The sequence below is a fragment of the Pan paniscus genome, chromosome 6 (genome assembly GCF_029289425.2).
Source record: "Pan paniscus chromosome 6, NHGRI_mPanPan1-v2.0_pri, whole genome shotgun sequence".
NCBI lineage: Eukaryota > Metazoa > Chordata > Mammalia > Primates > Hominidae > Pan > Pan paniscus.
Window position 1 is genome coordinate 20,189,321 of NC_073255.2, and position 26,634 is coordinate 20,215,954.

Genomic DNA, 26,634 nt, shown 5'->3' on the forward strand with positions numbered 1-26,634 from the left:
ATATCCTAATGAGTCAACTCCAAAGGACACCTGAACTCATTCATCTGTATCCTCTGTCTTGGGAGAAATCCTCATCAATATACATCAATATAGTGCTAAAGTCAAACACATACTACTTAAAATGATCCTGGCCAGAGATAAGCAAGTGAAATTGCATTGAATGATCGATGAAACTGTTTAGGCATCAATAGGAAAAAAGAAGCCAGAAAAATGCTATTACCAGAAAAAAATGATTTCAGTATCAAATGAAAGAAAGCTGTATGAAGACAGTAACGCAAATTTGAAAATCTTAAGTAAAATTAAATGCCTTGGAATATCCATTATAATTATTCAGCAACATTTCTTCTCAAATTTGTATTTTTCTTCTTTCTATAGCTTTGGCTAATTTCTTTCCATTTCTGCTTTGTAACACTCGTGTATCTGTACAGTCAGAGGATCTACTTTTTTAAGGCTGTTTTTACTAGAAATAAATATGAGTATAGCATCACTCTGTTTTTCACTTGAAGGTTTTCCTATGAAATAATAGAATAAGCCGGAGCTAAATGCTCCATTGCAGGTTGAAATAAGTCCACTATTTTGGTTGGTTTAACAGTAAATGAAAATCACATGCAAAAATTATCCATAGCCTTCAGCAATCATCTGAAGAATATTTAGCAAACTGAAAAAAAATTGCACCGTGATTTCTACATAGTGTCACTAATAAAAAAGTAGAAAATAGAACCTCAAAGTTCTTCTAAATTAGCTGCCTAATGCATTTTGATTAAACACTTCCACATGCTTATTATAAACCTCTAATGTGATTCACATTGTGACTTATTTCTATGAGTGACACCTCAATGATTTATAAGTAACACTTTATGAGTACAACATGGAAGGAATATATACCTTTGGAGGCCTTTACTAGAAGTACATGGACAATAATCGTCTTGCTAAATGTTCTATATACAGTACAGGCCTATCATCAGTTCTTGGCACAAGGACTCTCAGAAAACCTTCTTTAACACCTGTTCTCATTTACATTAAAGATAACTGGCTTTGGTATTTGAATATCCAACGTTCTCCCACTGACAGATTTGTATCAGGCTCCCTAACTATCTGAGTTCATTTTAACTTATCTGGAACCACTGTGAGTGCCATCCTTGCCAGAAGGTTTATAACAAGCAAAATGTTTTTTGTAAACTTTGATTATTCATTTTTTTAGATTGACTTTATAGGTTGAAAGGGCATGGTGGTGATTACATGGAGACACAGTTAAATTCTTGCAAATTAGAATCAGATTCACTATTCCCTCCATTTTGTTTCTATGTTCTCAAACACCATATACCAAAAAATCTCAGAGACCCAACACCTACCTCATTTCTCACAGGTTCCTAGAAATCCTATTCTTCTCAGTGAAGTAATATACAAATGGTGTATTAGCCCATTCTCATGCTGCTATGAAGAAATACTCGAGACTGGGTAATTTATAAAGAAAAGAGGTTTAATTGACTCACAGTTCTGCATGGCTGTGGAGGCCTCAGGAAACTTATAATCATGGCAGAAGGCATCTCTTCACAGGGTGACAGAAGAAAGAATGGGTGTCAAGTGAAGTGGGGAAAACCCCCTATAAAACCATCAGGTCTGGTGAGAACTCACTATCATGAAAACAAGATGGGAGTAACCTCCCCCAATGATTCAATTACCTCTTACTGGGTCCCCTCCTATGACATGGGGTGATTATGGGAACTAAAATTCAGGATGAGACTTGGGTGGGGACACAGCCAAATCATATCAAATGTGAACAAATGGTAACTATTTAATATTTTTTATATCCCACATCCAATATGGAATCTTAAACACTGATTCTTCTTGATTTCACAAATCATGAAACTGAGAATTAAGTGGCTTTCCTCACAACGTTAATTCATAATAAGTGTGTTTCTGGAACCTGGGTCCAGTTTTTTCTCCATTCCATCATAGTAATTTAAATACTTGTTCAAGGATAGACCAATCCAGTGTCAGATAGTGTCATAGACAAACACCATGCATGAAGGATATTATTATACCTTCTTGTACTGTATATTAAATCAAATAAAATTATGTATAAATATTGAGTTTTGGTAAATATTCAGCAAATATAAAATCAGTTAACATAAAAGCATAAATTGTCTAAAAAATCCACATTAGCTTTTAATCTGTATCCATCAATGTCCTTGGAGTATGTAAGCATGAGAGATGATGATGCCACTTAAATAGCAGTTATTAGAGGTAGATAAGAGTTTTAAGCAGTAATTCTCTGGTAGCTAGCTGCTTTTCCCTTATATTTAGAGAGCTTACAGTCACACCTGATACCTAGGAAGAAAACTCACATTGAGAGTCAGAGAGAGTAGATTTCTGTTTTCTCCCAAGTGAGAATGTTTCAACTGTTCATGGGTTCAATAAAAAAGAGCTGGATTTTGTTCCTAGATCTGAACGCATTTAGGAAAAGCTGGCACGAGGGATATTTTACCTCAGAGGAAAGGAATTAAGAAATTAGTCAACTTTTCCTTTCTGTGACAATTTGATCATAGGGAAGTAAATTCCAGAATATTGTTAAAGGCTGTGTATAGTTTCATTATTTTATCTTAATAAAAGGAAGTTTGGCTTACCAATAATGTGCTGAGCATATGGAGAACATTGAGAAGAATAAACGAGGCATTATTTTGGAGAGATAGTAATTAAACATTGTTCAGTGTTGTTTCTCCTTGCTCTTCTTGTTGTTGGTATGTGTTACTCTGCCCAACAAGTTATTAGGCAAAAAATGCTTTTTAACAAAATTTAGCTCACTGTGGGCATGCATGAGATAGTAGGCCAAATTCTAAGCAGCTGATTTTTTCAGCCAAAGTTATCAGATGGCCGTAAGAAAATTGCAGAATAGTTTAGGTACAGTTGATAAGAAGGTTGAATTTACTTTGTTATAGCAGGTAGTAATCTTCATTCTAGAAACTAAACAATTCATGGGCAAATGTCTGCATAATGGGAAAGGGTCCTCATGAAAATGCAAATTTAAACTTATCTCTATTGTTTTTACATATGTAGATAACATCAGAGGAGCAAAAACAAAATCTCCCCGACTCACCTTTCCACCATTATGTAAGTAGAAATTGCAAGACTTGAAAGAGATATAACATAGACTTAAAATACCATTTTGATTATAGAAGAGGTAGTTCAGGAAACTAAACCCCTATATTTAATAGTGATTCTCAGGGGTGAGGAGAATTTGATAGCATTTCTTAAAGGCATGAGTGATTAGCAATAAAAATGTGCATGTAAAATTGCCTCTGATTTTTAGCCAGCAGAAGAAAAAAGCAGACATCTAGGAAGGATATCATGTGCATATCATGTACATCGTATCTTGTTAAAAAAAAAAAAAAAAAAAAAAAAGTCTAAATACTTGGAAGTGCCAGGTGACAATCCAGATAGCTGAGTTGTTACCATGCTTTTCAATCTGGCTTTAGGAAAATAATGACATGTTCATGCAATAGCAGCTACTACATTTTAAGTGGACACATAAATAAAAATAAATTTATAGCAGCTTATCAAATGCAATTCTTTTAAAAAATATCTAAGTATACAGCTAGAGATAAAAACAGTAAGCAAACATATTATGCAAATTATTTTTAAATCTGTTTAAATGAATCATTGAGAAAGTGTTAAAATACAAAGATGAATAGCACTATGGATTATAAATCATGTGGAATATTTATTGTTACACAGTAACATATGAATTCGGTAATATTGACCTAATAAAGCCCAGATAGCATTTACATTAGAATCTGCAAATAAAGTTTAATTCACATTATCTTCAGAAAATGGGTTTGATTTCTATTAACCTTGACTCTTGTCAAGCAGTTAATATGACAGAATAAATAACAAATGCTCTTTTACCATTAACCTATAGCAAGAAGACCTCTATTTCCAGTATTTAGAACCATTTCACGGACTGTTAGGGGAATCGAAAGATCACCCCGCCATAGATCTTCAGTTTGCTCATTGAGGATGAAATAAATATACAATCCAAATTTAACTTCACTTTCAAAGGCATATAAGATGGTCTCCCTACATGTCCTGCCTATTTAAAAAATTTTTATGACGGTAAATAAACCCTGGAAAATTCCTTCTCAGATTTTACCACCTGAAACTGCAGCTGTTGGCTGCCACTATCACAGTCTCACAACTCCAAACTCACGTGCAAACCTCATCAAGGGCAGACATTTCTAATTGATTCCAGATGTATGTTTTTTTTTTTTTTTTTCCTTAGATCAGGGGGCAAAGGAAGAATAATGAGCAGCTTTTCAGAGGGAATTGGGGGTTTGGGTGTTGAGGGGAGGGGGTGGTGCTTTTAAAATCTCAGGCTTGGCCAGAAATGCGTGGCAATTTTACGGTCAATTGGCGGGAGCATCTGGAACCAGACATTGTGGCCTTGAGTTGATGGTAGGGAAACCAGCTTACAGGCAACAGCAAGCCCATAATGAGTCCCTGTCATGTACTAGTGGAAACCACGTTGACAGTCTGCCAAATATCCATGCGCCTTTTTCTCAGCGACAGGATTCTCCTTAGAGCCGTTATCTAGTATCTGAAATCTGTCCACTTATAGATCTTCACCTGTTTTCGCTATTAAAGACAATGCAAAAACAAAAGCTAAAAATTAGAACGTGTATGTGTTTAATTCCTTGCGTGCTGACATGGCTCTATATCATAAGATTGTGTTTACTTTCATTTGGGGCATATATTTCAAACGTAGCGGCCATCTTGTTACTGCATGGGGAGTGTCGGATGCGCAGGTCATAAATCATAGCACTGCGCACGGCACACTCAGACGAGAGGAGGTGAAATGCAGGCCCTTTGTTATTTCAAATGTAGGACAGGTGATTATTTTTAAAAAGGTGGGAAGGGGGCAGGGTTCTTTTTTAAATGCCCAGCAGAAAACCAAGGGTGGAAATAATTTCTTAGGAGTAAATGATGTTTACTTTAAGCTGCTGCTCGTAATTCACCACGCTGACGTTGGTAGATTACATCCACGAATAAGTCATGTAATAATAGGACAGCCATGAAAAATGTAGAGATGTGACAACAGGATGGAAACTGGTTCCTTGGTGAAGAACAAGCCATGCAGAAAGCTGGATTTCTAACATTCTCAAATCTCTTTTTATCCAAACAATCTAATTAATGGGGATTGTATTCATGTTATAACTCACTCAAAATTCCTAGGCTTGTGATGTTAAACTAAATTCAACATGTTTGCTCTTAGTTGATCTACTCTTGGGGGGAATCCCTGCCTGTTTTCAGACCAAAGTAAAACAAGCACAAAAGCAAGACTAAATGAAACAAAACTACGAAACTAAAAGAAAAAAGAAATGTATTTAAAATACTTTTTTAAAAAACAGTATATTTTTGGACGTGAAATTTTTCTGAAAACATCTATGTTCTGATGATTGCAGTATGTGTGAATCAGAAATATATAGTATTAGTGTTGCTCAAAATAGACATAATATTAAAATACATTAAACTGACAGTGAACAAATAGTAGAAAATGACATCTACTTGAACAAAGTATTTGCAAAAGCAACTGCACTTGTTGGATGCCTGTGTTGGTACTTTAAAAATAAAAGCATATGGGAGAAGGGACAGGTGAGTAAGAATATAAGCTATATTTGTGCCTTTTAATTGCCTTAATAGAGATGATGCATAGAAAACTATCATGTATTATTCTCTTAGGTGTGGATTCAGTATCTTAAAACCCCATACAAAGCCAATACATTTTGGAAAATTTCATGTGATAGTTTCCAATTTACTGTGTCAAAACTAGTCTTTCTTCTTTTATAAAGCAGAAAAGCAATACTATGTTCTAATATTGCTTAATTTTACTTCCAAGTATTTTGTTATTCATGGAAAGAAAAAGTGACCATTTTTAGAAGGAATACAGGAAGAGGACAATGTTTTTTTAAAGGAGACCACAAATAAATCACCCCAAATGGCTTATTTTCACCTTCAACTTAGCTAGCCCCACAACTCAGTCCATCAGTTATTTTCTATGTACCATTACAGAACAGTAAAAAATGTGTACATGAGAGAGAGATGTATATCACGAATGAGATAAATAAATAAATAAATATATATATATATATATATATATATATATAGCTCCCCTCATAGGACCTGGAACAGTAAACATTTGTTAATTGCATGTGATGGAATGATACATCTTGAGAAAGATTATACCCTTATATTCTAAAAATATTCATAAGGGTGGTAAGTGAAAGAAAACAATTTTTTAAGTGGCGGGATACTCAAATTCAGTTAGAAGTAAAGAAAGAATTGCAAAGCTTTATTATATTAACACAAAAATATCAAAGAGGATCTGCTAATAACCCCAGTGTTTACATGTTTTACGCTCCCTGAATTTTTTCTCGTAATTCACGAGAATGTTTTCTAAAAATAAAATTATATCCTATAAAATATATTTTCATGTTACATAAAGGTAATTTTCAAATATGTTAATTTATAGCATATAAAAGGGATACAATCTGGGACTATACTAGGATGAAGTGGATTATGCTCACTTATACATGGCTAATGAACAGGTAAAACGATAAATATTTGGCCTATTGAAGAGAAGATTCCTGCACTAACATAGTACCATGGACATAGATTTTCCAATGTTTCAGAAATTTTGATATAATGTAGGGTGAATTTGGGATTAATTTTAAATGTGAGTATCCTCCCCTATACAAGAATAGAGAAAATCATCTGTGCACTTAAAATTAAAATAGTAAATCTTGCTAAAGAAGCCAAGATTGGCTGGGCACGGTGGCTCACGTCTATAATCCAAGCACTATGGGAGGCCGAGACGGGCGGATCACAAGGTCAGGAGATCGAGACCATCCTGGCTAACACGGTGAAACGCGGTCTCTACTAAAAATACAAAAAAATTAGCCAGGCGTGGTGGCGGATGCCTGTAGTCCCAGCTACTCGGGAGGCTGAGGAAGGAGAACGGCATGAACCTGGGAGGTGGAGCTTGCAGTGAGCCCAGATCATGCCACTGCACACTCCAGCCTGGACAACTGAGTGACACTGTCTCAAAAAAAAAAAAAAAGAAGGTAAGATCATGGAATTAATTCAAATTATGTATTAGCTTAATATTTTTGCATAATTATAGCCTGTATTCATAACCCTCCCCAGGAGTTGTACAAATGGAAACTGGTTGTTAGAGGAGGAATTGTAGCTGGATATATCAGCACTATATGGAAAAAATTGATGTCTATCTGAATTAATAATAATGGATGGTGTAATAGTACCATCTTCATACATAAAGGGGAGTATAGTATTATATGGAATTATTCTGTGGAAATAAAAACCATTTGCGTGCAGTCCAGGGGTGATGAGACAAACTACAACCTGGTAGAAGATACTTTCAATAAACATAAATGACAAAGGACTGATATTATAATCATACATAGAATTTCTAAAAATCAAGAAAAAGAAAATATAATAGGTAAAAGGTACAAAAAATCACAGAAAAGGAAACACAAATTCCTTTAAACACAAAGTAACGATCCACTTCAACAGTAAACAGAAAATAGTAATTAGAAATACAATGAGATACTACTTAATTTTCCAAATGGACAATAGGTTAGAAATCTGACAATTACAACTTCGGTGAGGAAAGGTCCACTGATACGGGGACATTTTATAATCACTTGGAAAACAAGTTGGCATCAGCTAAAGAATTTAAACAAGCACATTTGCTACAATCCAGCAATTCCCATCTAGATGTATAAACTAGAGAAACTCTACATATATGCAATGTGCACTAGATGTGTACATGAATTTCTACTGCAGCATTGCAATAGAAAAAAATAGAAACAAACACTAGAGAATAGATAGATACGTATAGTCAACAGTGAACCAATTTACAGGAATAGAAATGGATACAAGTACAGGCAACAAAAAGAATACATTTTAGAAATAAACATTTTTGCAGAAATTTTATATAGCATAGGAAACTATATATAGTATAAGAAACCATATATAGTATATAAGATACCATTTTATTGTACTCACAAATTTTAAAAAATGAAATAATATATTGCTTAATGATATCTTGAAGAAAATCTGAAAAATTACTTTAAAATCATGGAAATGATAAGCACAAAGTATAAAATAACTGTTCTATCTGTGGAAATACAAGTGGTATCACACAGACAGCAGATAATACAGTGTTATTAATACTTTACTGGTATTATATAATTTTATTTAGAATGGTGTTTATCTTTTATAAAAATATATCTAATTTAGTATCTCTCAAATGCTATATGAAAAAATGATTAAAAATATTAAATAAAACTAATATAGCTACTACTTATAAATGCAAACTTTGTACACTTTATAAAAATATTAGGGCCCGGGTGCAGTGGCTCAAGCCTGTAATCCCAGCACTTTGGGAGGCCGAAACAGGCAGGTCACCTGAGGTCAGGTGTTCGAGACCAGCCTGGCCAACATGGTGAAATCCCCTCTCTACTAAAATTACAAAAAAAAAAAAAAAAATGAGCCAGGTACGGTGGCAGGCAACTGTAATCCCAGCTACTCAGGAGGCTGAGGCAGGAGAATCGCTTAAACCCGGGAGGCAGAGGTTGCAGTGAGCCAAGATTGCGCCATTGCACTCCAATCTGGGGTACAGGAGCGAGACTCTGTCTCAGGGAAAAAAAAAAAAAAGAAAGAAAAAAAACAGATGTTTGGATAATACTGAAATGGATGAGTCAAAATTGCTCTATACTATGAATATTCGTGTATGTGTGTGTGTGTGTGTGTGTGTGTGTTTCACCTTGAACCCAAAAGTATGTATATAGCAGACTAGCATACCTACCATGAAACATTGTTGAGGACAGTCTATTCCTTACATTCATCTTGTAGCCAGATAAACAGTTGAAATGACTCGTTTAGGATGACTTCAGACAAACATTCTGTGATGACAATACACTAACCACCACCGTGAGATGAACCCAAGTAATAAATAAAACCTCAGTGTGGTAGACGGATAAAAGGCCATAAATTTATGTGTGCCCTTTTGCAATTGATCTTACTGCTCTTCTAATCAAAAGAGTTTATTTCCCCACCCTTTGATTTTCGGCTGGTCTGATAATTTGTTTGACCAATGGAATGTGGCAGAAATATATAGAGTCTCTGAACCTAGGCTTCAAGAAGCCTTGCAAATGCAGTCTTCAGCCTTGCAGATCTTGCAACTGCAATGTACAGAACTTGGCCTGGCCCACTAGAGGGTGAGAGGCTATGCGGACAGAAAACAGTGCGCTCCCTTGACAGCCAGAGAGAAGTCTTTCCACATTTGCTTTTATCTCAGCTGATTATGTGGAATACTGCTGAATGAGTAGGCCCAGGTGAACGCAGCAGAGAAAACACCACAGAAATTGTGAGAAATAATAAATCTTCATTTGTTTTAAGCCATTAAGTTTTGGCTTGGTCATGCAAAAACAGATAAATGCCAAGGAAACCTGAATTTTACCAAATAAATAAACACATAGATACATAGCAAAGAAAAGAAAGGAAGAGAAAAAAAGCAAGACAGGAAAAGGAAGAACCCATGAAAGTATGAAGCTTGCTAAGAACTGTTGAATCTTCCTTCATTATCTGATACATATTTGTTGACATATTAACTGGGTAAAAAGAGATATCTGAATATGCATCCCTTGCATTTTGAAGTCAATGAACATTTAATTCAGCATTCTATTTAGAGTTGAAATTACAACGTGTTCTTCTAAAGTTTCCCATGTAACAGCTACATAGCAGGAATTGTCAGTGCACATTTAATATTTATTGAATAAATCAATAAAAATTGAAGAGTCTTAAGGTTGCTGCTATGAGTGTTGGTTTCTTCTGCACATAAAATGGCTGAGGCAGCAAATTGTTAACCTTGGGTTAATGCTTTTTCAAAAGAGCTGCCCAGACGAGATAATGTGGAAAGGATAATAAGAAGGCATAGTAATTAGATTCCAGAGTTGGAAGACAAGTAGGGTGTTTCCTAAAGGGTGAGATACGTACTAATTAATGTTGGTACTCCATATGATTTCAGTCAGAACTGTTAATTAGGAGGGTAAGAATCCCTCCAGGGATTCCCTTCTTAGATGCAGGTGGGATTTTCTGCACTCCAAACTCAGTCCCTCCCCAAGATAAAAAGACCTTAAACTTCTACTCTCCTGAGCTTAGCAGGGAATTCTGAACCATTGAGAAGGAAGCAACCCAAACCCTCTCCTAGATAACTCAAATTCATGTATTCTCTGACATTAACAGAAACTCCCAGAATATGTCTTCGTGGTAAATCTCTGGCAACCAATGCCAGCAAGAGAAGAACAAGGAAGCGCCTCTCTGAGTTTTAGGTCTGTTCTACCTGTCTTAATTTTGCTTGCTTTGGCTTTATTCCTTGAAGTATTGGGGATGATGACCTAAATGTAACATTTTTTAAATAAAGCAGGGGTTGGGATGGAAATGATAGAAGTGATTTTAAAAATGGCATTAAGATAAATATCCCCCATATTACTGGATGATCCTATTCAATGCCATTTTTATGAGGATTTTATTTTCAGATATGGAGTTTTATAGATTAATTAGATTTAATCCCAGCACTTTGGGAGGCCAAGACAGGCAGATCATGAGGTCAGGAGATTGAGACCATCCTGGCTAACATGGTGAAACCCCGTCTCTACTAAAAATACACAAAATTAGCTGGGCATGGTGGCAGGAACCTGTAGTCCCAGCTACTCGGGAGGCTGAGGCAGGAGAATGGCATGAACCCAGGAGCTGGAGCTTGCAGTGAGCCGAGATCACGCCACTGCACTCCAGCCTCAGCAACAGAGCAAGACTCCGTCTCAAAAAAAAAAAAAAAAGAAATTATTTTTACTCATATTTACTTTAATTTTTGCTCATACATTGATGACATTTTAAATTTATGCTTTGGGTGTTTCTAATGTGTGGTTTTCTATTACTGTAGTGAAAACATTTAAAAGAAATATATTTACATTTTTTAAAATGAAATACCTTAAATATAAACATTGAGAAGAGTCAAAGTGGCCTACATATATATCATGTATTTTTTTTGTAGAAGTTTTTTGCAAGCAGTTCTTAAATATGAGTCCAATGAACAAAGATAATCTTTCATATGACTCAGTTAGAAGCAAAGTTATCTGCTGTGTCTTAGAGCCATCATTTTATTTATCCTAAAATACGTCAACAACTAAACTCCTACCCCTGTTCATTTCTCACTAAGCTGGGTTGAGTAATCCACATTTGCCAAACAAGTTCTAAATAAAATGTTTTATTGTGTGTTACATGGTCACTGCAATCATGACTAATTTGTGATATATGAAATCATAAAATACAAAAAATCCTGAAACCTTTCCATATGATAGTGTATTTGAATTATAGAAAAATACTATAAATTCATGTTCCAAAGACATTTTTAATACTCAGAGAAACTAACTGGGAAAAGGAGAACTTATGTGTTCCTTACTAAGAATCATCACATGTGCCCTACAGCCTGTGCTTTTATTATATTCTCAGTAGTAATTATAGGAGTGGTAATGTTAGTTGTACTGAAGCTTTTGGCAGAGTAGGCACAACATACTGCACGCACATTTACAGACATTATTATAAGTACTTTTTGTATGTATAATCTTATTTAATCCACATGTCCACCCGCCAAGGTAGGTACTACTATTATTATTCTCATTATGCAGAAGAGAAATGAAAGCAGACAGAGGTACTCAAAAGTCTGGGTGGAATGACTGATAACAAAATTAAAATAAATATAAGCTTCAAAGGAAGTATTACATCGTTAGCAATAAGTACACTCGACCCTTGAGCAACTCGGAGGTTAGTGGGGCCAACCCCCCTGTGCGGTCAAAAATTTGCCTATAACTTTCACTTCCCCAGAAAATGTAGCTATTAATCACCTACTGTTGACCAGAAACCTTAGTGGTAACATGAACAGACGATTAACACATATTCTGTATGTTGTATGTATGATACACTGTATTCTCACAATAAAGCTAAAGAAAAGAAAATGTTAAGAAAATAATAAGGAAGAAGTAGGTCATCATAAAGGTCTCTTTTTCTCATCATCTTCATGTTAAGTAGTCTGAGGAGGAGGAGGAAGAGGTGGGTTTGGCCTTGCTATCTCAGGAGTGGCAGAGGTTGGAGGAGGTGGAGGAGGTGGATGAGGTGGAAGGGGAGGCCGGAGAGACAGGCACACTTAGTGTAATATTTATTGAAAAAAAAAATCCACATATAGATGGACCTGCGCATTCAAACCCATGTTGTTTAAGGGTCAATTGGATACAAAAGCTATAATAACTGCCAGGATATGGTCAATTCTTAAGGCAGGCAGTTCTGAGATTAAAGAGTACGTATGCGTACCCTCATGCCCACACCTGAGAACACATGCAGATAAAATCAGGTTATGATCCTCATGAAAAGAAGAAGAAAAAACCAGATAAATTACAAATAAAGCAGAAATAAGCAGGCAAAATAATTCCCATGCCCTCTTCACCTTAGTGATGCCAGCCGGCAATAGCTAGAATATTGGCATTTTTAAAGAATCCTGGTTTCTGGAAATCATTTGTTACTAAGTGATGCCTTATATGAATAGGAGCCATAGGACACTGTTAACACAGCTTAGAAGCAGCTTCTCTCCACAGTGGGCTGCTCACTGTCACTGTCATCAGCACAATGGTGTCTTTGACTGAAACTGTGACAACTCTAGGGTCATGCAGCCATATCTCTCAAATATTTCCTCTCAGTACCTATCACAAAACTCTGAACATGTAAACTTAGTTGAAAAAAAAAAAAGATCTTTGGGAGGCCAAGGCGGGCGCATCACCAGGTCAGGAGATTGAGACCATCCTGGCTAACATGGTGAAACCCCATCTCTACTACTAAAAATACAAAAAAATTAGTCGGGCGTGGTGGTGGGCACCTGTAGTCCCAGCTACTCGGGAAGCTGAGGTGGGAGAATGGCGTGAACCTGGGAGGCGGAGCTTGCAGTGAGCCGAGATCGCGCCACTGCGCTCCAGCCTGGTCAACAGAGCGAGACTCTGTCTCAAAAAAAAAAAAAAAGAAAAAGAAAAAAAAAGGTTTTGAGATTTAGATTAAAGGGCATCTATGCTCATTAAAGAATACATTCATCACCAAATTAAAAAAAAAAAGAGAGAGAGAAAGAATAAAACCATTTAGGTAACAGCACATCAACATAACCACTAATCAAGTGTGGTTATATCTTCTTACAATCTATTTTCTCTGCATCGAACAGTTTGTTTATGCAAAACAGATGAATAACTTTGCCAGAAAGAGGATAACTATAAATTTGATAGGCACACACCTCCCAAATAATGTAGGAAGACTATTACCATGCAGACTTACTAAGTTTGACTTTTATAATAAAATAACAGAAAACCTCCAGCTAGCCTTCTAGATAGAGTCACAGGGTTGCAGCAAGCTGATGCCACCAATATATACAACATTGATTTATATTATAGGAGAAAGGGGATTTATTGCTTCACTGACATTGATTCTAGTGATAGCTTCAAAGAAAAATGAAGAGAATATAGTGTCCTTGTAGTACAATCACTCCTAGTCAGTCAGCCCTAATTCATACTGACCGGAGTCACTGAGGCCATTTATTAGGTTTCTGTACTTATTGTTTGAAGAACAGTTTTAATGAAAGAACAGTTTTATGAAAACTCAGGTAAATGGCAAAGATTTACATAAAGTTTTAAGAGATACAAATACGAAGAAAACACAGATTTGAAATTCATAATTAATAATATAAGAATTGGTAACTGGTTGTAATTTTTACAATGTTTAGCTTTAAAAAGAAGTGGAAAGGCTACTTTCCAGATTAAAAAAAGATTGCTAGCAAAATATTTATCCAGTCTTACGTTGCCATCTCACTTGACCTCTCAACAGAGAAGACTTGCTCAAGTTTAATCATTAATGGCTTATAGTTTTAATAATAATAGTAACACTCTAATAATGGTAATATGAACAATGATAACTGTAATTTATCAATTTCTTCCTATGTTCTCTCCTTTGTGGCACTTCATTTTTCCACCAAACCATGTGAATTAAATACTGTTTTAACATTTTAAGGAAAAATTCCAGTGGAAAATCACAGGCAACATCTACTCTTGAAGAACTGGCCATGCATGTGCCCAGATGGACAGAAGCAGTTTCTGGAAAGAGTAGCTAAGCACCCTGAAAGATTTTTCCGTGAGGTCCTCTTTTCCTTGGATCATAAACCAAAGATAATCCAGAGGTAAATTATTCAAACCACATGTCTTTTCAAAACTCTTTTGCAGTTAAATTGATAAGACATTTTACTATAGCTCTTTACATTTTCCAAGCTACTTTTGCTATATTTTGCCACAACCCTTGAGGTAGATGACTATTGTTATCATTACATGGACGAAAATGTACCTTGATCATTAAGAGTTATAGTGTCAGACTTCCTGAGTTTGTTCCCTGACTTATTCACTTAATAGTTATGTGCATTTAGACAAGTTGTGTACACCCCTCAATATTCTCATTATGAAGATAACGGAAGTAACTACATCATAGGTTTGATATGAATACTGAATGGAATAATACTAGTAAGGCATTTAGAACGTAGTAAGAGCTCAATGCATGTTAGCTCTTATAAAACCTATTTTACAGTTGAACAACCTGAGGCACAGAGTCCAAAGTCACAGATACAGTGTCAGGACCAAGAATTCATAGCACTGACTTTTCCTTCAACATTGTTGTTCTTCCCCACTTCTCATTCTAGCTGTCTCCAAACTTGACTTGGGGATCTCAAGGCAGGCCAAGGCCAAATAGTTATTTCAAATGATCCTTAAGTTCATATAAAATAACAATAACAACAGTGCCTAACTTTTGTGGAGCACTTCCTATGTGTTAATCACTGTGCTAAATTCCTTACACATATTCTCTTATTTAATCCTCAAAATCCTACTTAGATGGATGTTATACTTCCTCCTTTTACAGATGAGGAAAGCAAGACCAAGAATAGTTAAGTGGTGAAGTAATTGCCAAAGAACACAAAGCTACTTAGTTCTTAAGCCAAGAATCAAATTCAGGCAATATGGCTTCAAAGTTCAAGTCTTTACCATTCACTTTTATCTATTAACTAAATAAGTAAACTGCCATCATCTTATCACTAGAGGTCATCACACTTAAAAGCTGGACATACTAAATTGCCCTCCACCATCTCATCATCAAAGAATACCAAATGCAGTATGTTTTTGTAAGCCAACTTTCCCACATATTTACAACACTGGCTAACGTAAGGAACCTACGTTCTCTATTTCCTTCTGGAGTGTGTAAGATAAACTATCACCATAAACCTAAGAGTACTCTCATTAAATGAAATTATTGTCTTTCATGCCTTAAATTAGAATGTGCCCCTCATCTAAGGTGTTAAAGTGCCATTTTCTTTGATTTTATGATTTTTTTCAGCATGTATATTTCTGAATTTTATTAAATATGTATAATTTATGATTATTTTGCTTTTAGGTTATAATTTGAAGAAACAAAATGAACATACACATTAAATCAACTGTAATGCAGAATATATTAAATTAGATGATATCCAAGATCCTGATACTAAGATAGTATGCTTCACGGTTTAAATTCACATTATATATATAATATGTATATATACCCCTATGGTTTAGAAGTTGAGAAGTTTTAAAGGTATCAAAGAACATTAATAAAGAATCTTCTGCTTCTTCCTTTCTTCTAACCACAAAATTCACCTTTTCTTCCCACAAGCAACATGTTAGGTTTTGTTTGTCTTCCTAGATATATTTACATACATACAATAAAATACATTTATATATTTATACACCGATATCTCCCTCTCCCTGTTTTTATACTTATGTGCACTGTATGGCAGGAGACTTCACATGGAATCCTGTATCATGTTTTACTGTTAAGATTGCTCCTTATTGGTACTAAAGGATTTCCTGTGTTATTATTATAGATGCATATTTTACTACTTTATTAATGAACAATAATTTCAAATAGTCCTCCATTCATGGCCTTTAAGTTGTTGCTAATCTTACGTCATGACAAATAATGCTGCAAGGAATAATATTGCATATACACCGATTCGCACGTGTGTGAGCATATCATTTCAGTAGCACCAATTCCTAGAAGTGAAATGCCGGGTTAACGGGTATGTGTATTTGCAATTTTGATAGATATCACCAAATTACCTCCAAAGGAGTTGTTTCAATTTATAATCAATATTAAATAATGAAAGTGTATATACTGGGTTTTTCACTGATGCTAAGAGCGGGGAATATTAGTATTTATGTTTAATGCTTAAATAAAGTTATACATTGCACATTCTGGTGATGTTGGCAGGTGTCTTGGCACCAAAGTTAAACAATATAACCCTGAATTGCAAACATAATACACTCTCTATTAATGCACTAGTGATGAGAAAATAAATGTCTTTAACAGCTGCCTAGATTCTAAACAATAAATATAGACCCAAAAGTTCAATGCAGTTCTTGGAAGTAAGAATTAACCATCACAGAAGATCATATTTTTCAGCTGTAGAAAAATCTCACTGACTTCAGTGACTTTATTTCCGTAGAATGATTACTTTTTACAGGTAATTGACAAGGAAACTTGATTGCAATTTTCACTTTAAAAGCTTTAAAAAAATCTCAAACGGCAGAGTCTCTGCCAAAAACTTTTTGTAAAATCAATTCTTCCACTTCTTGAGAACCTACTACATGGTCTGATTTCTTTATAAAGGTTGTGTAATGTAATGTGTCCAACAACTCTATGAGGTTAATGATATCAATCCAACTTTAGGGGCCAAAAATTGTGGCTCAGCTATATTAACTAGCTCAGATGACACAACTAACAAGTACTGGTAAGTAAAAAAAAAAAAAAAAAAAAGATCAAGATTTCCCACAAGTACTGGTCAGAAATGAAGTAGAGAAAACATCATTGAATGAATAAATTAAATGTGCAATAGGTATACGCCATCCTGTGGCTACCTAAAACAAATGTCTTACCTCAAAAGCAGATGACAAGGAAGGGACAAGAGGCTTCAGGTGACCAAATCGGTACAGCATTAAGAACATCAAGCAACGGAGAGTTTCCATAATAGCTGCCTTGGGTCTGAAATAAAATGTCATTAACATGCATTAGCTTTAAATATACTCTTTATATGTTCACATGTTATAATTAATATAAACTTCTCATTCTCAAGAAATACCTAGTATTTTAATATATTTGAAAAGCATGTCCCCTGAAGCTATTTGAAAACAGTGATTAAACTAAGAAAGAACACTCATCTTTTCCGGGAAAATCTGTTCTTTATCAACATATTGCTTAGTTTGAGCACTGATGAGTTATGAAGTTTATTTTCAGCTAATAAATAAAATATTAGGCAACTAAATTTCTAGGGTTTAAAGTAAGTGAGACTCTTTTCACTGATTTAATGTCTTCATACTTCATTCATTTAAAAAATGAGTAGTTAGGAGAACTGATATAGTTAACTTCTCTAAAATAATGAGAAGTCAAATACCAAAATTTTATATTTATTTTTAAAACTACACAAGTTACATAATATACTGGTATTTTACCACTCTGTGGAAAATTCTTGAATTGAGTAAAAGTAAAAACAATGCAAGAATTTCACTTCTTGCCTTTGATCCAGAAGAAATCCAATGGAAGTCAAGGTCAGGATAATGAAGCAAACCCTCAGAAGTAGAGTAACTTGCGACAGTGCCTGTCAAACAAACACGGAGATCAATGGAGCCATTAGGAGAATTGTTAAAAGGTACAAGAACGGTTAAACCTTACAAAACAGCCCAAATTTTATGTCCTATTGCACCACTTGTCATTGACACTTTACAGAAAGCTTGACTACACAGAAAACATTTTGGTTTTCTTAATGTCTTTCAGTTCCTTGTTGGACACTTGGAGAAGTAATTAGACAATTCCATAATGATATTTTGCTTAAAGTGTTCATTATCATTTAAAATTATCCTTTAAAGTTTTGACTTTTATAATTTTTTGAAGCATGCGAGTCCCCACATATGGATAAATTACTCACATTTTAATGTATAAATACTGTATTCTAATAGCCATTTTTAGTATAACAAAATCTTTGTGGTTTCAAATGCAAAGCTTTTTCTAATATAGAAAATATTTAAAGAAGACTGTGTTTATGAGTGAAAACATAAAGAAGATTACACATATACACTCATATTTGATTCAATCTACATGCTCACATATACATGTCAAAAGCTATCTTTTTAACGTTTAAACATTAAGCATTAGTGTGCTCTTCATGTTAATATGGCAGAGTTTTGTAAACTAAATTAAAACTTACTGATATATTGGACTTTGAGCCAAGGGAAAGAATGAGTACTATCTTTCCAGGTATCTTAAGGGTAAAAGCTTATTCTAAGACAGTCTGTCCATTGAGATTATTCGATTTCTGACTTGCAAATATGCTTTGTGCTCCAGAAGAATTAGAGGAAAAGCAGATACTAGAATTCTAATTTAAGTACATGTACGGCAGTCTTTTTTTATTGTTTAAAATTATTTACATTATGTATAAAAACTACTTATTTTGGAAAAATGAACCATTTACAGTTTGTTTTTGGACTCTCAGTCAAAGGACTTTCCTTTAAATATTTGTCTCAATTTTAGTCTGGTCTTTCGTACTTTTCTTTAGGAAAAATGAATTAAAGGGTACAGTTGCATAAAGTGGGTTTTTATCCTAATGTACTGGAAATAAACGATAATTTTTTTAAAAATTATCTTTTGAATCATTGTAACAGAAAACATTTTTGTCAGAATTATAAATTAATATGCATTTAATTTATACATTAAAATTTAATGTTTATTGAACATCTACTATTTTACAGCTTCTATGGCATGTGTTTCTTGTACTTTAATTTTGTTACATTCCCAATAACTTGGCAGAGTAGTTGTCATTATATCGGCTTTATTTAAAAAAAAAAAACGCAAACAATCCGGGAAACAAAGGATTATCTAACTTTTTCCATCATTACAAAGAAAGTAAATAACGCCTCTGAAACTCAAAATAGGCCTGCCTGATCACAAAGCATGATGACGGTAGAATACATATAAGCAATAGATTTAAAGGAGCTAATGGTAGAAGTCTAAATTGAGATTACACAGCCAAAGTTGAGAGCCAGGTGAACACGACTTCAGATTAAAAGTGGATCAGTAAATTCAAAGTATTGGACACAGTTCCTGGATGAGTTCCCTACTCACTGGTGGAGCTTAAGTTCCATCTTTATGAAAACCCAGAGGTGTGATACAACAGATTGGCTAAAATAGTGCCCAAAACATTATGCAAGCACTCTTTCCTTTGTTTCCCCTTGAAACGAATATAAGGAATTTCACCTATTAGCTCATATCCTTACTTGCAACTCAATTTCATCTGTCCAAAGTTATAAACAGTAAACAAAAGCCACCAGTCACAATTTTTGCTCACATGCAGTACTGTAGCTTCATACCTTCTTAAAAACCAGACCCATCTCTCACGGCCAACTTCCTGGAATGGCAGCCAGAATTGTCAAGAGATTTTTAAACCCTCTAAAGCAATACTTTAGTGGGAGAGTATTGCTGAGTGGTCAAAAATCTGAATACAAAAGTATTAGAATGTTTAGGAATAGGGGCACAATGATAGGTATTAGATACAGGATGGGGGAGTCAGTGAAAGCCAGAATGTCTTAGACCAGAGCAAGAGAGTGCTATTAATATTTTGATATGTGGAGGTCGGTGATGTCCACTTAGGAAGAAATGAGACCAAAAAAAAAAAAAAAAAAAAACCAGAAAAATATTTTCCTGGTGGTAGAAGTAACTAAGGTTTGTTACTTTGTTTGATTAAAATGGCATCTCTCACTATATTGCTTCATTGTGGTTTTGGCGGGGAAAAATTTACATATAAGGGAGAAATGATTTGTGTCAAAATCTGTAGTATGATTGCAAATGCTCTTTAAGAACACAGAATTTGTTTTTCAAACCTATCACCCATGTAAACATGAGCAAATTATTTGACATTTTAAAGCCTCAGCTATGCGTTTGGTACATTTGAAATAAAATACGCGTTTGGCAAGGACTGTAATCTTATTAAATACTTAAAAGAGTGTTTGGCACAGAGTAAAAAAGTCAATTGATGGTCATGGTTAGTATTATTGTTACTATGTTCAGGAGCTTAGGCTAATCTTAATTAATTACAATAAGATGAACAACTGAGAAGCATAAATAGAAGTTCTATTAGCTCTTTCAGATGTCATAGGAAACTCACAGATGAAATAAGTACATGTATTTACTTTGGTTAGGAAATGTATGATCCCTGGACAATACAAATAACTCTTTACCAAACTGCATCCTGACTACTGGACTCAGAGTGGAAACCAACTTGATGCAGGAATCCACCACCTAGTCAACATCTCTAACTGGTGGACAGGCAACTGAAACTTGGCATGACTAAAACACTGCCATTGAGCTCCTCTACAACATATATTCACTAGTTTTCTTCATCTTAGAAAATGACACCTCCTAGCCTTCTGTTACTGAAGACAAAAACCTGTGGCTGGTCCTTAACTTTTTCTGTCACTGTCTACTTCTAATATATCAAGAGATATATTTAAAATATATCCAGAATAAAAGCATGTGTTATAAACAACACAATTAATACCCTATTCCACCCCAAGCTGATCTCCCCAACAACTGTTGAAATACTCCCCTAACTGGTCTTCCTACTTCTAAAATTGCCTGTCCACCTACCACAGCCCCCAACCCACAGCATGCAGAGTGATCCTTTTAAGCTTAAGTGAGATCATGTCGCACATGTTCTAAACCCTCCAGGGGCTCACTCAGAATAAAGCTCAAAGTCATCACTCTAGCCCAAATACGCCATAACCCACTATTAATCCCTAGTGTTCTCTCTTTAACTCAAAATAAGCCATGTCAGAAATTTTCCTGTTCCTGGACATGACAAACATTTTCCCCACTCAAGTCTGTTTCACCTACTATTCCTCTGCTTGAAATGACTTCCCCTAGTGATCATTAGGGTGCATTTCATTCAGGTCTCTATTCAAATACATGTCCTTGTCCCTCCGACACAAAATAGTACTTCTCCATAACTCTCTCTAACTATTTTGTTTTATTGCTCTTCATATGATTTTCCACTTCTATACACGTATATATTTGTTGGTGCATTCTCTGTTGTCTGTCTCCTCTTGCTAGGATGTAAACTCAATGAAACTTTTTATCTCTTCATTCACTGTCGTATCCCAAGTGCCTAGAATATAGAACTCAATATGTTTATTGAAAGACTGATAAAATGAATATTTTATATTTGTTTTAGTATTAATACATTAAATCTTATTACATTGCTAATATGTTATTTTGGGAAAACTGAATCTATTTCATTTTTCCCAAATTCATTTTATTTTAGGTTCAGGAGATATATTTGCAGGTTTGTTACATTAGTATATTGCCTGATGCTGAGGTTTGAGATAGAAATGATCCTATCACCCAGGTAGTGAGCACTGTACCCAACAATTAGTTTTTCAACTTTTGCCCCCCTCCTTTATTCCTTAGTCCCCAGTGTCTATTGTTGTCATCTTTATGTCCAGGGTACCCAATGTTTAGCTTCCATTTATAAGTAAGAACTTGCAATATTTGGTTTTCTGCTCCTGCACTAATTCACCTGGAGTAATGGCCTCCAGCTGCATTCATGTTGCTGCAAAGGACATGAATTCTATTTCATGGCTGCATAGTAATCCATGGTATATATGTAACACGTTTTCTTCAACCAATCCTCCGTTGGTGGGCACCTAGGTTGATTCCATGTCTTTGCTATTGTGAATAATGCTGCGATGAACATGAGTGCATGTGTCTTTCAGAGTGATTTATTTTCTTTTGGATATATACCCAGTAATGGGACTGCTGTGTCAAATGGTAGTTCTAAGTTCTTTGAGAAATTTCCAAACTGCTTTCCACAGTGGCTGAACTAATTTACATTCTCACCAACAGTGTGTATGTATTCCCTTTTCTTTTTAGCCTCACCAGCATCTGTTGTTTTGATTTTTTAAGAATAGCCATTCTTACTGGTGTGAAAACAGTATCTCATCGTGGTTTTGATTTGCATTTCTCTAATGATTAGTGACGTTGAGAATTTTTTCATGTTTGTTGGATACTTGTATGTCTACTTTTGAGAGGTGCCTGTTTATGTTCTTTGCCCACTTTTTAATGTGGCTATTTTTTTCTTGTTGATTTGGTTAAGTTCCTTATAGATTTTACATATTAGCCCTTTGTCAGATGGGTAGTTGGCAAGTATTTTCTCCCATTCTGTAGACTGTCTGTTTACTCTGTTGATAGTTTCTTTTGCTGTGCAGAAGCTCTTTATTGTAACTAGGTCCCACCTGTCAATTTGTTTTTGTTGTAGTTGCTTTTGAGGACTTACTCATAAATTATTTCCCTAGGCCAATGTCCAGAATGATCTTCAACAAAGTTGACAAAAGCAATGGGGAAAGGACTCCTTATTCAGTAAGTGGTATAGGGATAGCTGGCTAGCCATATGCAGAAGAATGAAACCAGACTCCTACCTTTCACCATATATAAAAAGTAACTCAAGATTGATTAAAGATTTGAATGTAAGACCTCAAACTATAAAAACCCTAGAAGAAAACATTAATACAATTAATCAATAATTTAATATTAAATATTTAATAACAATGTTTTATTTGTGAAACAGGGTTTTACTCCCATCACTCAGGCTTATAGTTTAATGGTACCATCTAGGCTCACTACAACCTCCCTTTCCAGCCTTAAGCTATTCTCCTGCCTCAGCCTCCAGAGTAGCTGGGACTACAGGCACATGCTACTGTGCACAGCTAATTTTTTTTTTTCTTCGAGACAGAATTTCGTTCTTGTTGCCCAGGCTGGAGTGCAATGGCGCCATCTCGGCTCACTGCAATCTCCGCCTCCTGGGTTCAAGCAATTCACCTGCCTCAGCCTCCCTAGTAGCTGGGATTACAGGCACCCACCACCTTACATACCCGACTAATTTTTTTGTATTTTTAGTAGAGATGGGGTTTCACCATGTTGGCCAGGCTTGGTCTCGAACTCCTGACCTCAGGTGATCTGCCTGCCTCTGGCTCCTGAAGTGCTGGGATTATAGGCGTGAGCCACTGCACCCAGCCAACGGCTAATTTTTGTATTTTTTGTAGAGATGGGTTTTCACCACATTGTCCAGGCTGGTCTCAAACTCCTGGACTCAAGTCTGGCCGCAGCCTCCCAATGTACCAGGATTTATAGGCATGAGCCACCACACCTCAACTAATACCAATACTTTATATTCCTCAAACTTTAAAATAAATTCAACTAAGTTATTCAATCAATAGTTTAATATTAAATTATTAAGTGTTTCTAAATGTTAAATATTTAAATATTAAGTACCTTAATATTTATTCCCTTAATTCCTTAAAAAACAGAATATCCCAAAAATGAGTTTAAAAGAAACTGAGAATATTGAAGAGGGAATTCAACATAGAACACATATGCTTAATTTAGGGTGCATTTTCCTATGGAACTTAAGTTTTTCTATATAGCATCCTTTGATAGACTAGTAAGGGAGATAATCAGTTGAACGTCTCTAAATTCTACACATGCGGCTGGGTGTGGTGGCTCACGCGTGTAATCCCAGCACTTTACGAGGCTGAGGTGAGCGGATCACTTGAGGTCAGGAGTTCAGGACCAGTCTGGCCAACACGGTGAAACCCCGTCTCTACTAAAAATACAAAAATTAGCCGGGCATGGTGGCACACACCTGTAGTCCCAACTACTTGGGCAGCTGAGGCAGGAGTAAACTACTGTTTGAACCTGGTAAGAAGAGGTTGCAGGGAGGCGGGATCATGCCATTGCACTCCAGCCTGTGCGTCACAGCAAGAATCTGTCTCAAAAATAAATAAATAAATTCTACAAATTCATTCCATGAATATATACTGAATATGTGCTGGGCACTATGGTAAATATGAGTCTGAGTAACCAAGAACAAAATCCCTGCCCTTGAATTCATACCACCTTAGTATTTGCCCGTAAGAACACTGGCCAAGTACACTAGAGCAAAAGAAAAAAAAATAGAATTTATAGGTTTTGAAGACTATAAACATTTAGTCTCCTGTGTTTTAAACAATATGTGAAATCACACATAGCTTATTAGTTTTTTTATAACAGGGAGGATTTTATTTTTTCATTTAATTTACTCCCATTTCAAATTATATACTGCTGGTTTATCTTTCATATAAAATATCTCTGTCCTAAAGTGCTAAATTGAAATTATTCTAAATTAGTTCCATTTTAATTTGGACGTATGATCGGTTCTTAATCACAGAAAGCATTTGGGAAAGATCATAACCATAAATAGCTTTATGAGGCAATAAATTATTTTTCCTTTTTAAAAATTATCTGTCAAGTTTCACTACTGTGTGGTGGCTCATGCCTATAATCCCAGCACTTTGGGAAGCTGAGGTCGGCAATTCACTTGAGGCCAGGAGTTTGAGACCAGCCTGGCCAACATGGCGAAACCCCATCTCTACTAAAAACACAAAAATAATACAAAAATTATCCGGGCATGGTGGCGGTACTTGCCTGTAATTCCAGCTACTTGGGAGGTTAAGGCACAAGAACTGATTGAAACTGGGAGGAGGTGGTTTCGGTAAGCTGAGATGGCACCACAGCACTCCAGCCTGGGCAACAGAGTGATATTCTGTCTCAAAAAAAAAATTATTTGGTAGCTCTTGTTTTCATAGGTTTCCCAGTGCAAGGATGATAGTTTAGATTTGTAGCCCCAATTATGCCTGCAGAACCCTATCTACTCCAACTTTCTTTAAATAGATGGGAAATAAATACTTAGGAAGAGGTATCATTAACAACACAAAAACAGCAAAATTACATGTTTGACGCCATGTTACTTAATCAATGAATGGGTGGGAATTCTTCTTTTGCCCACAGATATTATAAAGAAGAAAGCCCTTTTCTTCTTGAAGAAGACTATCACCGTCTTATTCTTGCATGGGAAAACCTTGGGGGTCAACACAACCTCCTCTCTCATTTCTCCACCAAACAAACCTCACAAAGGAGCTATCAAACTCAGTCACTACATCTTAAAATAACAGTATGTTTCTATATGAAAGAATTCTTTTTTTAAACTTTATGCATTGTCAAAGATGATTTGATAATATTTTCCATAATTTTATTCTAAGGCTTTAGAAATGAAAATCTCTAGATTTTCTTATTAAAACAAGTTGGTACATTCTTAGTAGTTTCTCTAAAAGGTGCCTGACAAGGTCTACAAAAGTTATTATTTTGATTAATGCTCATCTTCTCAGACATCTGTAAAATGAGGCTAATATTGCTTAACACTGAAACCTCTACAATCTCTGATGTGAAGGCAGCAGATTGGCTTTCTTGGCATACTTATCCTGCTGCCCTTATTAATATCTCTGTGGCTCTGAGGGCCCAATATTCCAGACACTGTGAGCTTGCGGATTTGTTATGCTGAATCCGAAGGCTTGAAGATGCTTCTCAGTGTTACAACATAAACACAAGAGCAGAATCCAATGTGACACCATACTGCAATGTATAATTATATGTGAGTCTCAAGAATCTGTCTTGAAAGAATTTCTTGCTCTTTAAAATAATTGTCAATATTGGCTATCTTATTCTTTTCCCTACTTTTTCAGAACTCCCTAGGTGGCTACCACTAAAGCATACTAAGAGGAATATAATTACAGTAAACATTTGCTAGAATTTCAAGCAAGAAGCAAACATAATAAATATATCAAAGGTGAAAATACATTGGCTAAAAAAGTATAATTAACATATAGTTCAAAACATTGAATTGACATGGAGTTCATCAGTTTCTACAAAAATTTTAAGAAATAAAAGCCAAAGATTACATTGTATTTTAGAAATACCAAAATATTAGATATGTAACAATTATATTTGACACTATGGTTCTACTCCATTAAAATATGAATGTGTACCTGATAAGATAGAGAACTTCACCCTCCTACCTGGAAAAACAAACAATAGCAATATATCTGAAATGATTGTTTTCAAATCACAGGGCACAAGGCAAAAAAGAACAGCGATCTCAGGGAAATAGGATACAAATGACATGATCCATATTGCACCAGTTTCCCACCTTGAGAGTTTCTAGGTTACAATACAGAGGGACCCAGAGGAGCTTGGTGGATTCCCTGAATTGTGGAGAAAGAGCCAGGATTTGAGAGAAACCAAGAAGGCTAGCATTTGGAAAACAGAGTACCAAAAAAGGAAGAGTTATGCATAGAGAACCCTAAAAATTTGCAGAGTGTCGGTCAAGTCTTTAGCAAGTCAGCTCATGCGTGATACCCTGAAGAAATTATCCAAGGGCAAAAAAGGATCAGAGTTACAATGCCCAGTATGTGTGTAATGCATACTCCTACCAGACAGACTGGAAAATCTCATGATTCACTGGACATTCACTAAGTA

The 26,634-nt window shown here is 35.3% G+C and overlaps 1 protein-coding gene across 4 annotated transcripts in view; it reads right to left on the reverse strand.

Moving 5' to 3' along the window:
• The window catches only part of AGMO (alkylglycerol monooxygenase), a 412,221-nt gene that overhangs the window by 156,808 nt on the left and 228,779 nt on the right, over positions 1-26,634 (reverse strand). For all 4 annotated transcript variants that reach the window (XM_055115720.1, XM_003825007.5, XM_055115719.2 and 1 more), the window contains 2 exons: positions 17,754-17,836; positions 17,118-17,223 (listed from right to left, as the gene is read on the reverse strand). In XM_055115720.1, the coding sequence (XP_054971695.1) occupies positions 17,118-17,223; positions 17,754-17,836 (189 nt within the window). The remainder of the gene's footprint in view (positions 1-17,117; positions 17,224-17,753; positions 17,837-26,634) is intronic.